Source organism: Corylus avellana, chromosome 3, assembly GCF_965113065.1.
Source record: "Corylus avellana chromosome 3, dhCorAvel1.hap1.2, whole genome shotgun sequence".
In the NCBI taxonomy this organism is placed as follows: domain Eukaryota; kingdom Viridiplantae; phylum Streptophyta; class Magnoliopsida; order Fagales; family Betulaceae; genus Corylus; species Corylus avellana.
The window spans coordinates 5,953,718-5,968,816 of NC_142492.1; the positions used below are offsets into that span (position 1 = coordinate 5,953,718).

Sequence of the window (15,099 nt, forward strand, 5' to 3'; positions counted from 1 at the left end):
GGCTACCGTACTATGAAGATTCAGCTGGGCCTGGGCTAGCGTCCCTTTCTAAAACGACTAGGCCCAAAGCCAGCAGTCTATTTCTATGGTTTTAGGGGGAAAAAACAAATATATAAAAAAATAATAATAATAATTAAAAAAAAAAAATTATTGCAGTGTGGAATTTGCATCAATATGGTAAACAGTCACAAGCTCTGGTGAAGAATCTTCTGAGTTATGATTTGCGTAAATATAACGGATGAATATTATTGGGAGGTTTCGGAGTTTGGTGCAAAATCATTGTCATTTACTAAACACGAATCTTCAAATAAAAGGAAATAAAGAAAAAAGAGAAAAAGGATTTTCAAATGTTTTCAGTATGAACTCGGGTCCAATCCTGGCCCAACGATCCGTATCTGAACCCGTATTACCAACTGCCGTTAACAGAACCACGAAGCTTCTCCTTCTCCGAGAAAACTCTTCTGAGACTGTGACTCACCTGAGTCTCTCTCTCATTTTCCCTGCCATGAAAGCAGGCCTCACAACCAGTTATTCCGTACAATCCCACGAACCCTAGACCTCTTCTAGTCTAGGGTTTTTCTTTTTCTTATTCTCTTTCGCCACCATGCCTTCCTCGCCCAAGTTCTTCCACGCGCAGCACCGCGCATCGCCGTCCCCGCGCAGATCGACGGTCCTGATCCTCGCCAGCTGCCTACTGATCGGGTTCTCGGGGTTCATATTCGGACTCGTGGCAATCCTCAGCCCGGGCATGTCGCCCAAAAGATGCTCGAACGCCGAGCCGAGAACGGTCCGAGTGGTGTGGGAGCGAGGCGCAGGGGATGGGAATGCGAATGCGAACGGGATTGATGGGGATCCGAAGCGGCACAAGGTCATGGGGTTTGTGGGTATTCAGACCGGGTTCGGATCCGTGGGTCGCCGGCGCTCCCTGCGCCAGACTTGGATGCCGTCCGATCGCCAAGGCCTTCAACGGTACCGATTCTGCTTTTCCTGCATTAACTGATACCAATCTTAGCTTTAAATGTTCGTAGGTGGCTTTGTATGTATGTATATACATACGCATGTATGAAAATGCTATGGTTCGAGCTAGTAGTCTAGTGATTTACAATTCCAGTTCATATTTTGAAGAATGAGAAACAATTCTCTGGAGGTGAGAGATGAACAATTTGGGCCCTTGAAGTAGTCAAACAAGTTAGGATCTGTATAGAAAGTAAAGGGGGAGTTGATCTCTGAAGTATTCTGGTGGGTCATGAGTATTTGGCAAAGTATTAAAATTTTTTAAAACGAAATTATGGAAATAATTCAGAGAGTGTGGATCGAACGTGCGACCTTCAACTTGCAGGTGGTAAGCATTAGATGGAGAAATTTTTGTAAGAAAAAAGGAATTGATGTAGGCTATGATTTCAACAGTAATATAGCGGTAATTCTTTTAAAAGTATATTAATATTGTAGTTAGCTGCTACTTGTCATCTATTTTGGACATTAAATAACATTAGTCCTTCTATTCTAATAACTTTACGGATTGGAATATGGCTTGCAGCTTGGAAGAAGCAACTGGTTTGGCTTTCAGGTTTGTCATTGGTAAAACCAATGATAAATCGAAGATGTCTGAACTCAAGAAGGAGGTGGCAGAATATGATGATTTCTTGCTATTGGATATTGAAGAGGAGTATAGTAAGCTCCCATACAAAACGTTAGTGCAAACTGTAATATAATGGGTGTCTTCCATGCTTTTAGTTTGTTACCATGAAATCAATCTTTACTCTTTTTTTCTTGCAGGATAGCTTTCTTTAAAGCTGCATATGCACTTTTTGATTCCGATTTTTATGTTAAAGCAGACGACGACATATATTTAAGGCCAGGTGACTATATTGATAAGGCTGTTTTTCAATATAATTCTATGCTTTCTTTCTGATATTTTCTTGGCATTCAATTAATCAATTCCCATTAATTGTCAGATCGCCTCTCACTGCTCTTGGCAAAAGACCGGTCTCATTCTCAGACTTACATTGGGTGCATGAAAAAAGGCCCTGTTTTCACTGACCCTAAACTCAAATGGTTAGTCCTTTTTTCTTCATTTGACATCATTGATTTCTTTGGTTTTCATTTATCTGTATTTTGACTTCATATCTGGGTGATTGTTAATCCCCCTTTCTTGCTACTAATGTATTGCTGCTCAATTGTGGAAAAATCTCAATGATACATGTCTTATATCTATTCTTTGCTATCTATTTCAGACTCACTGCATATATATATATAATGATTTTCTATGTGCTCATGATTTGACCTAGTTGACCTGATTATGATATTTCACTCACTTAAGTTGATTAGTTATTAGCAGCAAAGTTAGTACCTTTTTTTTTTTTTTTTTTTTTTTTTTTTTTTTAATAATAAGGATGTGATCAATTCAGTGAAATTAATGCAGGTACGAGCCACTATCCTATTTGCTTGGAAGAGAGTACTTTTTTCATGCTTATGGCCCGATATATGCTCTTTCTGCCGATGTTGTTGCAAGCTTGATTGCTCTTAGGAACAACAGGCAAGTTTTTTCCATTGCTGGGGCCTCCCTACTAAAATTCAAGCCACTCATGCATCTCTGATTTTGTTTTAGTTGCATCTATAAAAAATAATAGGGTAACTGATGTTCATCATGAGATGAAACACTAGATGTATTGATTAATGTTTGATAGGCCTTGAAGTTTTTATTTTTATTTTTAAGGAATTTAAAGTTGGTGTTTATACAACCATATAAAGAGAATTGGGACTGATGATTGGCCTTTTCCAGTCCCACAAGTTCTCCAGAATATCGTTGTTTTATTAGTTAGAGAAATAATAGTAATCTAAAAACTGTTCTCAACATATTGATTGAAACTTCCCACTCTTCTCCGTTCTCATTCCTTAGTGTTTTTAAGATTATTTTGGTACATCTGAGATGTTACGTTCTAGTCAAGATCATTGCCAAAGTCCTTGCCAATAGGTTGAGAGGGGTAGTGGAGAAGATTATTTTGAAGTCCTATAATGCCTTTGTTATAGGCAAGTTCTTGATTCAATGCTTATCGCAAATGAATGTCTAGATGGTAGGATTAGATCTGGTGAACCAAGGGAGCTTTGGAAGCTGGATATTAAGAAGGCAAATGATCATGTCAATTGGGAATTCTTACTGTATTTGTGGAGAAGGTGCAGATTCAAGGAGAATTGATGCTCGTAAATTGTGCATTGCATCTCTTTGGTGCGCTTCTTTGTTTTGGTGAATGACAATTTGTTTGGTTTCTTCGATAGCTCTCATGGGTTGAGGCAAGGAGATCCTTTTTCTTCTTTTCTGGTCGTCATTGTTAGGGAGGCTTTTAGTAAAATGCTTATTGGAATTGTTGATAAGGGTATTCTCTCGAGCTTCTTTGTGAAGTCTAGGCACTTTGGTGGGGTTAGTATATCACACCTGTTGTTTGTGGACAATACCTTGATTTTTTGTGGGGCCAATCTTGATCATCTTTGGTATCTATGTGCTTTATTCTTATGTTTGAAGTTCTCTGGCTTGGAGGTTAACCTGGCTAAGTCAGAATTAGTTCCTATGGGTATTGTGGATAATGTAGATGGGCTGGTGGGCATTTTGGATTGTGGGGTTTCCTCTTTGTCTTTGAAGTATTTTGGTCTTCTGCTGGGGGGGCATTATATAAGGCCAAGTCTATTTGGGATGGTGCAGTAGAAAATTTCAAGGATCAAGAGAGGACGTTGGAAGAGCTTTAAGTCCTTTTTTTATTCTCTATTTACTTGGACGGCTGCATTTCTAGCTCCTTTGGTGATTAGTTTTAATAATTTTCTTGTTATTTTTTCTCCTTCTAAACAAGCATTTCACTTGAATACTTCCTGTGTATTGAATGAATGGTAGTCAGTGCAATCTTCCCTCTCTCTCCTCCCCAAACAAAAGAAAGCCCAAATCACTGGAGGTTGTATTCTCATGGGTTCACCTGCAGTATCAGTTATCCAAATGACTGGAGGTTTAGGCCTCACATCTAGATGGCTCCCATTAGACGTAGAATACACTCCATATATATATATATATAAGTAATGGAGAAAAATGATAACAGATGCACTGATGCACACGTATAAATGATGCTTTTTTCCTTTACCAATTTTTGAATCTCAACCTTGTATATCATTTGTTCGAAATTGCAGTTTTAGGATGTTCAGCAATGAGGATGTTACAATTGGGGCATGGATGCTAGCAATGAATGTCAACCATGAGAACAATCAAGCACTGTGTGAACCAGATTGTACACAAACATCTATTGCTGTCTGGGATATTCCTAAGTGTTCAGGTTGGTGTTTTCTCAAATAAACTAAAGAATTTTAATAATAGTAAATAATGAAAAGAAGCCAAAGGTCAAGAGTTTGTTCTGGTAGTCTATCATTTTCTCACTCCCTCTATACAATTAACTACAGACGCTCATGTTTCTTTATTTGTGTATTATGGGGACCTCAAAAATGTCCACATGATGTTGGATGACTACAATAGATAACAGTATATTGAGGATCTGGACTTCTGATGGAGATAAAACTGTTAACCACGTTTGACATTATTCATCCCATTTTCTTTTCTTATACATTTGACAGACATTTATGCTCTGGCATGTAGTTTATAGCAAGTATAAAAACGATAATCATTGCAAAAGGTTGGAGTCATCTCACAAAGAATGATGTGGAAATGTTTAATTGAACTTTTGCTTGATAAATGAATAACAAATCTGTGCATGATAAAGGCATGAGTCTGTGCTATAAACTCAATGTTGGCCTCTTTTCATTTGCTTCATAAAATATTATGGGGTGTATCTTATTCGTGAGAATGAGGAGAATTAAAATTCTTCAAAAGTGCTTGGTTATTGCTTAATAAAGGTATATATATTTACTCTTAAGTGCAAATCCAATGGTGATTTTAAAAACTACATCAACTTTGGAGGGATAAAATGATAGTCATTCACTCCTGGAGAGGAATATATGTTTCATGACCTTGCTCTTCATGCAGGGCTCTGTAACCCAGAAAAGAAGCTATTAGAACTTCATCAAAAGGAAAGCTGCTCAGGGAGCCCTACTCTGGCTTCTGATGACTAGCATTCGTGTATGCATTTTTTTCCCCTCTCGAAGCCAATAAGCAGAGAAGTTAAATTGAAGAAGCACTCTGCTCCTACAAGGTCCTGCTGATGATACCAGATGTTATTCTGTATTTTCAAATTTCTCCCATATTTGGTTTTTGTAATCTATTCTTTCTTTCATGTTATAAGTTGGTAAAAGAAAGTAGAATTTTGTACTATACAGCTTTAGTCTTACTCTTTTGTGGGCATCAATGTTTATAGAGTGTAGGAAGACATGTAGTCATTAGCGATATAAACTTTCATTCTTTAATCAAATATCATTCTTCCGAAATCTCTATTCCTTTGCCTTGCACATCTCAAATAGATAATGGTGAAATCACATTTTTGCTCTATCGCTCTATCGTTGTGTATGTGGTTGCGCTGCCTATTTGGACATACATTTTTTACAAACTGGGTTGTAATCTTGTAGAAAAATCTCTCTAACTTAGTGTCATATGTCCATTAACATGTGAGAAGTATATTATTTTTTTAATAGCATTTGTTTCTCACATGTTTTTTTAATAGTATTAAAAAAAAAAAATGGCACTTTTAGAATCTGGGTTGAAAGAATTCTTACAATCTAGTTTGCAAGAAATTTACATCCATCTTAGATAGGCTGGATTAATGCCCAACACATTTCATATAATTTATGATTGTGCCTTTAGTGCTTTACATAGCATTTTAGTTAAATGGTTGATTTTTTATTTTTTTTTTTCGTTTAAATTTTTGAGATAAGTTATGATTTAATATGGTATTAGAGCAAATGTTTTAAATTTGAATATTGACTATACAGATAAGTAATCAGATTACATGCTTCTTGTATCTTTTCTTTATACTCAGAAAACAGTTTTTTAAAGCTATTTTCTGACAACACAATCAAATAGGTCCCAAGTAGTTGTTTTTGCTTCTGTTTTTTAACCCTTTCTACCTTATGCAAATGAAACTCTTTTGACTCCACCAGCAACCCAAGCAAAACAAAGGCTCCCATTCTGCATTGGAGCTTTGCCAGGTGCAATTCTCTGCTGCATTCTGCATTATGCTGTTTATGTTTGGATGAATATCTCTTAAAGAGACCATAAACAGCAAAGGAAACAAAATTTAGAGAAAGGGGGTTGGTTCCCTCAACTGCTGGACAATTACAACAGCCAACTCCAAAGATGTTCTCTGGTCTCCTTTCCCCCTTCACCAAGCCCCATCCATTTTGATTTCAATTTATGGGTGCCCATCTTCTGACACTCCATCACCATTTCCCTTTCCACCGGCATCATATCCTGATAAGTCAATGCCTGTGGTTGACATACAAGTACATGCTTATAATATATATATATATATATATATATACACAAGTACATGCTTATATATATATATATATATACACCTGTTATGCTCCCAACCGCCATCTCATGGTCCCCCAGACATGATGCATATAAAACAAGTGATGTTTTGTTTTTTGCTTCAAGTTCAATCGAAGAACATCATTTGATGCTTTCCCGATCGAATGGGAAGAAGGGAAAACACTTTTCCTCCTACTTTCCCAAACCTTTGTTCAAGAATACGCGTCTTCTGCAACAGACAGCTACAACCCATGGTGTTTGGTATCATTTTCTATCAGATCGGACGCTGGTCGTTGAGTATGAGATCAAATAAGTTGTGGTTTTATGAGTAATGATATAAGAAGGATTAGAGTCCTTTCAAATATGACGTGGCTTTCAAAATTATCATTGAATTTGAGATGATCAGTTTTTAATTTATTAGTGATTTTAAATGCCACATCATATTTTGAGGGACTCTAGGAGAGCTCTATTCCTCCTTATATCATTATTCGTGGTTTTATAGTCGAGTCATGAAGGGGCCAATTAGTAGGCTAGATTAAAATATCTTGGTATTATGCATGAATATAATATTAAGTAATTGAATCTTAATAGAAGAGTGGAGCTGTCAAAAGAAAAAATGTAATCGCAAGATCGGTGTTAATAAAATAAGTAGCCATAAACATTGGTTGTAGAGCGTGGTGGTATGTTACAATCATAAATTCTTGAATATATTCTCCTTGTAAACCGGTTTTTAAGGGTAATTAGTGCATGATATTTTATCATAACATTGAAAATGTAGGTGACTTAGGAATTTATCAATGAGTAGGGTACTATTTGATGGGCAAATTGTGATGTGAGGGGGGCTGCCAAACAATTAACTCAAAACTTGATGATGAAAAATGATTTGAAAGACAGAATAGATTTGAAAAGATTGAACCATACTTGAATTGAATGGAGCCAAAGCTAATCATTTCTTCACATATTTAATTTGGCTTGTTTGAGAAGAGTGAAGTTGAAGTGAAGTATTTAACTCCAAAGGAGCTTATGATATTCTAGTTATTTCGAAATCATTCATAATAGTAGTGGAGTGAAGAGTACAGCTCAAGGGAAGTTAAGGATAACATGGGCCTCTATTATGATTGGCCCATCAAAAGGCAATCATGCAGGGCCCATCCATATATTTTCTAACCAATAATCACAAAGAGATGCTTCTTGCCGTGTAGAAAACCTTCATCCAAACCTTATAATATACATATATATTTTCTTTCTGCTTATGATAAGATTGGACCATATAAAGTGCTGTAAAAAAAGCTACATTGTATGTGTTGTGGTTTTTTTAAAAGGAAATGTTAGGAATTTTTTTAGTGTTTTCCTAGTATCCTCTCAACTGTGATGTGGCTTTTAAAATCACAAATATCAATAATAATAATCTCAAATTCTACGGTGATTTTAAAAGCTACATCACAGTTGGGAGGACCATTAGGTTTTAACTTTCTCTTTCTTTCTCATAAAAATTTTATAATTAAATTTAGACAGTTTAAAAAATTAATTAATTAATTAATTTATTATTATTGCACCTAATCCAAATCCATTATGATACTAATGTTGGGTCAAGTGGCTTTTTCAGCTTAGGATCGGGACAATTTGAAAACAGTTGACCTGTCTTCAAATTCAACTCTTTCCTAATTGGTAGCAATCCTCAGAATTCTTTTTGTATATCAAATAACTGAATAAGTACCTCATTTAAAAATAAAATCCTAGAGACAAATTTTCAAAAAAAAAAAAAAAAAAAAAGCCTTTGGCCGCCCTTCTCCGAATCTGGGGTGATCTGACCACCCCTATATATATTTTTTGTTTTGTGTTTTTTTTTTTAAAATTTATATTTATATTTTTTTTTATGATAGGAGATACGTATTGTATTATTATTGATGCTAATGTGGCACTTTAACCATTTTTGTCAAAATTTCAAATGAAAGTTTTGGCCGAGAAATTATTTGTCATATATTCTAACAAAATAGAATTTCTAGCCACTTTTTAAACCTTAGGATGATTATTGCAAATTAATGCAACCATAGGAATTTCTTTGGTATTTTTCCTATTTTTTTAGAAGTGTTTTGTATTTTAATTTTTTAATTTGGAAAATTGTGTTAATGATGGGAGCCACAATTGAAAACCCATCTAAATAAGTGATATTTGATAAGAGTTTTTAGCATGCTAAATACAACTCATATTAAATTTCAGTACTTTTTAAAAAAATAAAATTACGACAAATGAGAGCTAATGTAATTGTGTAATATATTTTAGGGTTAATGCATTTTTAGTACCCAAGTTTTAATGCTTTTATTTTTTTTCCATGTAGGATATGTTTTGTACCATAGATGGTACTTTTGTTATTGGTGAATACGGTTATAGTACATCTGTCTACATTCCATCCATAAAACTAACGGATCGCCACGTCAACTCAATTAAAACATGCCACATGTCTTATGTCCCAATAAAAGAATTAAAGTTTAAAAACTTTTAAAATGAATAAAAAAATAGGTAAAATGAATATAAATAAATAAAGTGGCTTGAACTACCCCTTTTGGGCAAATTGGCCACCCCCATTTGCACTAAAGGGTGGCTACCGGCTGGCCAACCCGTTTGGCTTGGGGTGGTTTCGACTATCCCATACCAGTCGGTCTGGGAGTGGTTTGGCCACCCCCATTTTTTATCGATGGGGTGGTCGACCACCCTTATTTTGGCCATTGAGGGTGGCTTAGCCACCTCTAAGGCCGGTATAGGGGTGGCTGAACCACCCCTTAATTGCACTTTGAGATGCAAATCTATTAATTTTATTAACGGAATATGAACGGAAATATCATCTTTGTATTTAGTCATAACCTAGGTATTATCTATGGTACAAAATAGAACCTAAGTAAGAAAAAATAAATGCATTAAAACCCAGATGCTAAAAGAGTATACCTTTCTTTTTTATTTTCAAACTCTGGCTTCCATCTTGAGTTGGAAGGGTTGAGTTTGAGTAGGATATTATAATATATAGGGATAAATGTAAAATTGGTTCTTGTGATTGACCTCAATTACAAATCACTTTATGTGGTATAAAAAATAATTTATAGGTTCTCCATGGTATGCCAAAATAACAGTTTACTCCATGAAATCAATTTTCATCAAGTAACTTAACAAAATTTGCCACTTTGCCACATCATACTTAATAAAAATGTGACGCGTGTTATTATTAGTTTCTGACTTTCTAAAATGACAATTAGGATTTTTCACATCATTTTATGACGGTAGCTAAAATTACACATCAGCCCTTACTTCACGTCATATGGCTATAGTAAATTAACCTAATATCTTATATCCCAAAAATTTTACTATGTGCGTAACCCTCCTCGTCTTCATCTTCGTTAGCCGCTCCACAAAATGCTACTGTCAAATTCTTACAAAATGCTCTCAAATCGTAGCGAGGAAGATGAAAATGAGAGAGGCTTATCCACAGAGTAAAATTTTGGGGATAGAAGAGATTATGTTAATTTAGTATAACAGTATGATGTGACAAAGTAACAGATTATGTTAAATTACTTCACAGAAATTGATTTTATAGAGTAAATTGTTATTTTGGTATACCTTGATGACATATAAATTATTTTTTTATACCACATTGAGTGATTTATAATTTAGGCCAACTACATGGACCTACAAATAAATTATAGGGACTTATAAATTATTTATCATATCACATGAAGAAATTTGTAATTTAGGCCAACGACAAGAATCAATTTTACATTTATCCCTAATATATATAGGACTTCTATATTGGGTTTATATATTTTTTATTATTTGAGATTTCTCATTAATGTGTGATTCTATTCAAATCATAGTGTATTCTCTTCACCTATCTCATTTCCTGTATAATATAAGGGTCATTTGTATTATAAACAACCCAACGGAATAAGATTACATTTACAATGCAACTCTTATGAGAATTTCTAGTAATGGACGTAGGTGTCGAATGTCAAACCACCCTAAATTCCTTTCCTAAATTCCTTTGTGCAGTGGTCTCCATTTTCTTAACGAGTGTCTGAAAAATATTTTAAACTTTGAGCATTCCAAGCTTGATCTGCCAAAGGAGAGAGAGAAAGAAAGACTTTCCAAATTTGTTCACACTTTAAACAACAAAAAGTCACCAGTATGATTGTTTCACTTCCTTACTAATTAAATGGGCATCACATGCTGGCCTTGGAGCTCCTCTTTTCAATCTCTCTCTCTCTCTCTCTCTCTCTCTCTCTCTCTATATATATATAGATGTGCAAAATCTGCCAATTCTTTGTTAAAAGGTTTGATAATTGCTGCTTTATTTTATTTTTTTACTAGTTTTTTTTTACATGGTTATAAGAGTGAGTCGTCAATTATTAATTAACTCAAAGTTAGAAAGCTTGTTGGAAGGCATCTGCATATATAAAATATATAAAAAGACAATAATAAAGAAAAAAACAAAGATGAAAGGGCACGTAAGGAGTAAAAACAATGACTGAACAAAATGAGGTGAGGACAAAACAACAGCCCGGCCATGAGGGAAACTTATCGACCATTTGGCTGTTAACATCAGGAATCCAAGGCCACCTTGCTCTTGCTGCACACATTGAACATGACGTTCCTTGCATTCTCATTTCTATGCATATGCTTTATGGACCCACTTAACATCATCCCCCAAACTCATCTATATCTTACCATTTTCAAAACAATACTCAAATCTGACCATTATCGGTGCTTTTTCGTTTCCAACAGAATAGACAACTTAGCTTTTTTCCATTTATTGTAAACAGTAAATCAGTTGTTTAGCCTATTGATCACTATTTATAGTATAAACTTTTTTTATTATTTTTTTTCGCTCACTTGTTTCTTTCTCTCTCCCACACAAAATAATATTTATAAAAAAATAAAGAGTAGAATAGATAATATGTTGGAGTGTGTATGAAAAAATAGGTACCTAAAGTAAAAATTTGTACTTTTTTTATAGCTATTTTGCTTACTTCTGTAACCCGCTTCCCTTAATTGAAAAAAAATAAATAAATAACCCAACATTCTAGATTTTTGAAAATGATATATATATTACTACTATTGCTGCTACTACTTTTTTTTCTTTTAACGGCAGTTTTCAATTAGATTAGTTTTAATAAAATGGTCATATCACACGAGGTCTTACATCGGATGGGAATGTGCTTGGTAGCATTGTAATGCTTATTTAAAGGGCCCACGACCACAATGTCACGTTTTATGAAGTTTTACTAATTCCAACATTTATTACGTCAAAATGAGCTAAACAAGATGTCGCACACGGGACTTCCCAAACGGTGCGTTCCAAAATCTCTGTTCAAACTGAGTTCGTAAAAAAAAAAAGATAAATTTTTTTACTCAAACCGACTTCCTTTTAGTGTTTTATTAAGGTTAATTAAGAGTCTAAGTAATATAAATAAATAAATAAATATAATTAGATGAATTATAAACAAGAATGTCTCAATGTGAGCCAGGCTGCTGAAATGGTAATGTGTACGGATTATATATTAATTTTTGAAAATTTCAGACAGAATTATGATTAATGTCAGACCCATTTTGAAGGAGCTGTTGATAGATCGATAGATGGATTCCTATGGATTAATTTTACGTAGAAAGCAAAGACACCTTACATTTAGGCTTTAATAATGTCCGACAACTCACGCCACATAAGCATAGAACCCCACGCTAATGGCATTGTAGGGAAGACCCTCCCCCCCAAACTTTTCTTCACTCTCGTAACCCATCAATCACTCTCAGCTTTTACTGCCTTCATCTGTCAAAGGTTCATGAAGTATGCAAATCAATGAAATCATGCAACAACTTTTTCCAAATTTCATACACTTTTGGCAAACAATTTTCCTTTATTTTCACTTCTCCCAAAAAGAAAAAAATTAACCTTTTTTCATCTCTCTCTAAAAAATTAATTCAAAACTTGAAACAAAAAACTTACGACAAAACTTTTAACAGACGATTTCTTTTTTGAACAAGCTTTAGCTGATGGTATGTTTGCTGAGGGACTGGATCGGACCAAAGATTCAAAAAATTCATCTCAAAATTAATTTTAATATTCTTATTTTTTACATCACATAAATCACTTTTTATTATTATTTAAATAAAAAAAATCACTATAAAATAACCTTTTTTTTTATTCATGTAAAATATATATATATATATATATATATATATATATATATATATATATATATTTTTTTTTTTTCACATCAATCAAATTTATTACCGTTCCGATTCATTCTCTTTTTCAAGTTCTTTGTCAAACACATTTTAAGAGAAGTTGGAGAAGAGAACAAGGATGAATAGGTAGCCCAAATTTCAAGAAAAGGTAGAGAAAGAGGAAGAGGTGGAGAGTGAAAAGGAAAGGAGATAGAGAGACGGAAATGGAAGATTGACAGAAACAATCAAACAAAAGCTGTAGAGAAAGGATCCACACTGCCAAAGTGCAGGCATTGCCTTGGCCCCTTCCCTCGCCGCCGCCCCCCCCCCCCCCTCACAAAATAAAAATCACATGACCATCACGTGCCCTTGCAGCTCTAAGACAAACCCCCCTTATCCACATTCCACACTACATTAATTTTTGAGACCCTGCACTCTCCTCCTTTTTTGGCGCTGCACTCCCACTTTGTATTTTACTATTTCTTTCTCTTCGAATGAACCAAATTTAGTAGCACCAAGTCAAGCTTTTTGGGGTTGGATCTTCATTTTCACAATAAGAACCATATATATATAGGTGTTATTTTTGTGTTCTCCTAATCTTAGATAAATATTAATTTCTAAAAACTATGTAAAAGAAATAAGGGTATGTTTATTTTTTACTTTTTTAGAAAATAATATCCAATATCAAGAAAACATCTTGCATTCCTCATCTCAATAATAGAAAGTCCAGAAAAAATAGATAAATAAACTTTGAGAAATGCTACAGTTTCTCCCGGCGTTTTCCTAGTGTTCTCATAATCCTACATGAATATTGTTTTTTAAAAAAGCAAGAAAAACACAAAAAAAAAAAAAAAAAACAAGAAACAAAAACAAAAAAACAAAACAAATAAACAAACAAAACAAAAAAACTTACCCCACCTGTCTCTCAGAAAAAAGCAAAAAAACAATATCTACGTAGGACTAGGATAACACTAGGAGAACACCAAGAGGAACCGTAGCATTCCTCATAAACTTTGGAGAAACTTTGCTTAAGTGTTTTGGCAATTTTTGACGCGAACCCAACATAAAATTAAATGGTTGAGGTTGAAGAGTCTAACCCGTTTAATTAAATGAGTCGAGTTATGATTAATTTATATAGTCTTATACCTATGCTTCAACTGATCGGAACCTGACACGCGACATAAAGGTAAGCATTTTTTGACATGGCCTGCGAACGTAACACAAACCAAATAAAAAATTAAAGGGTTAAGGTTAAGGGATTTAACTAGTTTGATTAAATGGATTATGTTAGAATTGACTTATATAGTCTTACACAAGCCTTGACACGACCCGAATCCGATACGCGAACACAAATTACTATGGTGCTACCCCTACCGTGAGTCACCAAATGTTTAACTTTTTTATCTCCTAATAAAGCGGGAAAATTAAAAGAGTCGAAACATATAACACAGATATTACAAATTTTAACAATTCAAAATTTTGATTGCAAAACCCTTAACAATTAGGGTAAATACAATTTTCCCATAAAAGTGACCATACATATTAACTAGGAAAAATGTAATTGCCAGACCATGAGGAAAATCTAAAAACTCCTAGCCTTGGTTATCCATATTTTATTTTCCGAGCTCCTTTAGTTGTTTATAAGACATTACTCTCTGTCTCTCTCTTTCATGTGATGAACATGCAGGTTCTGACCCCCATGATTATGGGGTCTGCACATATATATATATAACCGTACTCTTGCACACTGAGGTTTCAGAGTCCGAGACATTCTAAGTACACCCTCTTCCTTCATCACTCTCACATGGCAGGTCAGACCCTTGGAAATCTAAAATTTATACCCTAGTTGTCGTGGACTCTATTGTCTTTAATCTGTGGGTGAGATTAGAGGGATTTGTATATATGGTTTTGAAAGAGTGTTGAGAAAATATGGATGTTTGAAGATGTGGTGTCAAGAAACAAATTTTGTTTACTTTGTATTGTAAAATAGAACATTTTCTTGTCAGAATTTTAAACCAGTACAAAACATGTTACCATATAAAATAACAATATATTATAATAGACAGCCAAAAAAAATTAAAAATTACATTTAACCGTATTTATTTGAGCGATTAAATGGAGAATTACGATAATAGAAATCTGAAGAGAAACTGGTAGAAATGGATCGTCTAGCCTGCGTCTAATTGTGTGTTTTTGACCTAGCTTATAAATAAGGAGCATGTGTATTCCGTCTATGTGACATTATCGCTCAAGAGAAACATAGAACCTCAAGAATAAAAACATGAAGAAAATTGTGTAGAGATGTATGTTTTAACTTATGCCTAATAATGTCACATAGATGGAATACACGGACTCCTTATTTATAGGCGAAGTCAAAGTCCTTCAAGTAGAATGTTATCTTAATTATTCTTTCCATCTGTCCCCAAGAGGTA

The 15,099-nt window shown here is 34.3% G+C and overlaps 1 protein-coding gene across 1 annotated transcript; it reads left to right on the top strand.

Annotated features, from left to right (window-relative positions):
• Positions 1-269: 269 nt before the first annotated feature.
• On the top strand, positions 270-5,419 carry LOC132174849 (Galactosyltransferase family protein). The gene is made up of 7 exons (XM_059586551.2): positions 270-969; positions 1,538-1,690; positions 1,777-1,859; positions 1,956-2,055; positions 2,423-2,536; positions 4,171-4,313; positions 5,018-5,419. Exons 1-7 carry the CDS (start codon positions 605-607, stop codon positions 5,101-5,103), a joined length of 1,044 nt encoding a protein of 347 aa, XP_059442534.2. The 5' UTR covers positions 270-604; the 3' UTR covers positions 5,104-5,419.
• The last annotated feature ends 9,680 nt before the right edge of the window (positions 5,420-15,099 follow it).

Coding starts and splice junctions, on each gene's coding strand:
- LOC132174849 (XM_059586551.2), top strand. CDS start 605: ATGCCTTCCTCGCCCAAGTTCTTCCACGCGCAGCACCGCGCATCGCCG. Junction 1,691..1,776: donor AGTAAGCTCCCATACAAAAC/GTTAGTGCAAAC, acceptor TTTTTCTTGCAG/GATAGCTTTCTTTAAAGCTG. Junction 4,314..5,017: donor GGATATTCCTAAGTGTTCAG/GTTGGTGTTTTC, acceptor CTCTTCATGCAG/GGCTCTGTAACCCAGAAAAG.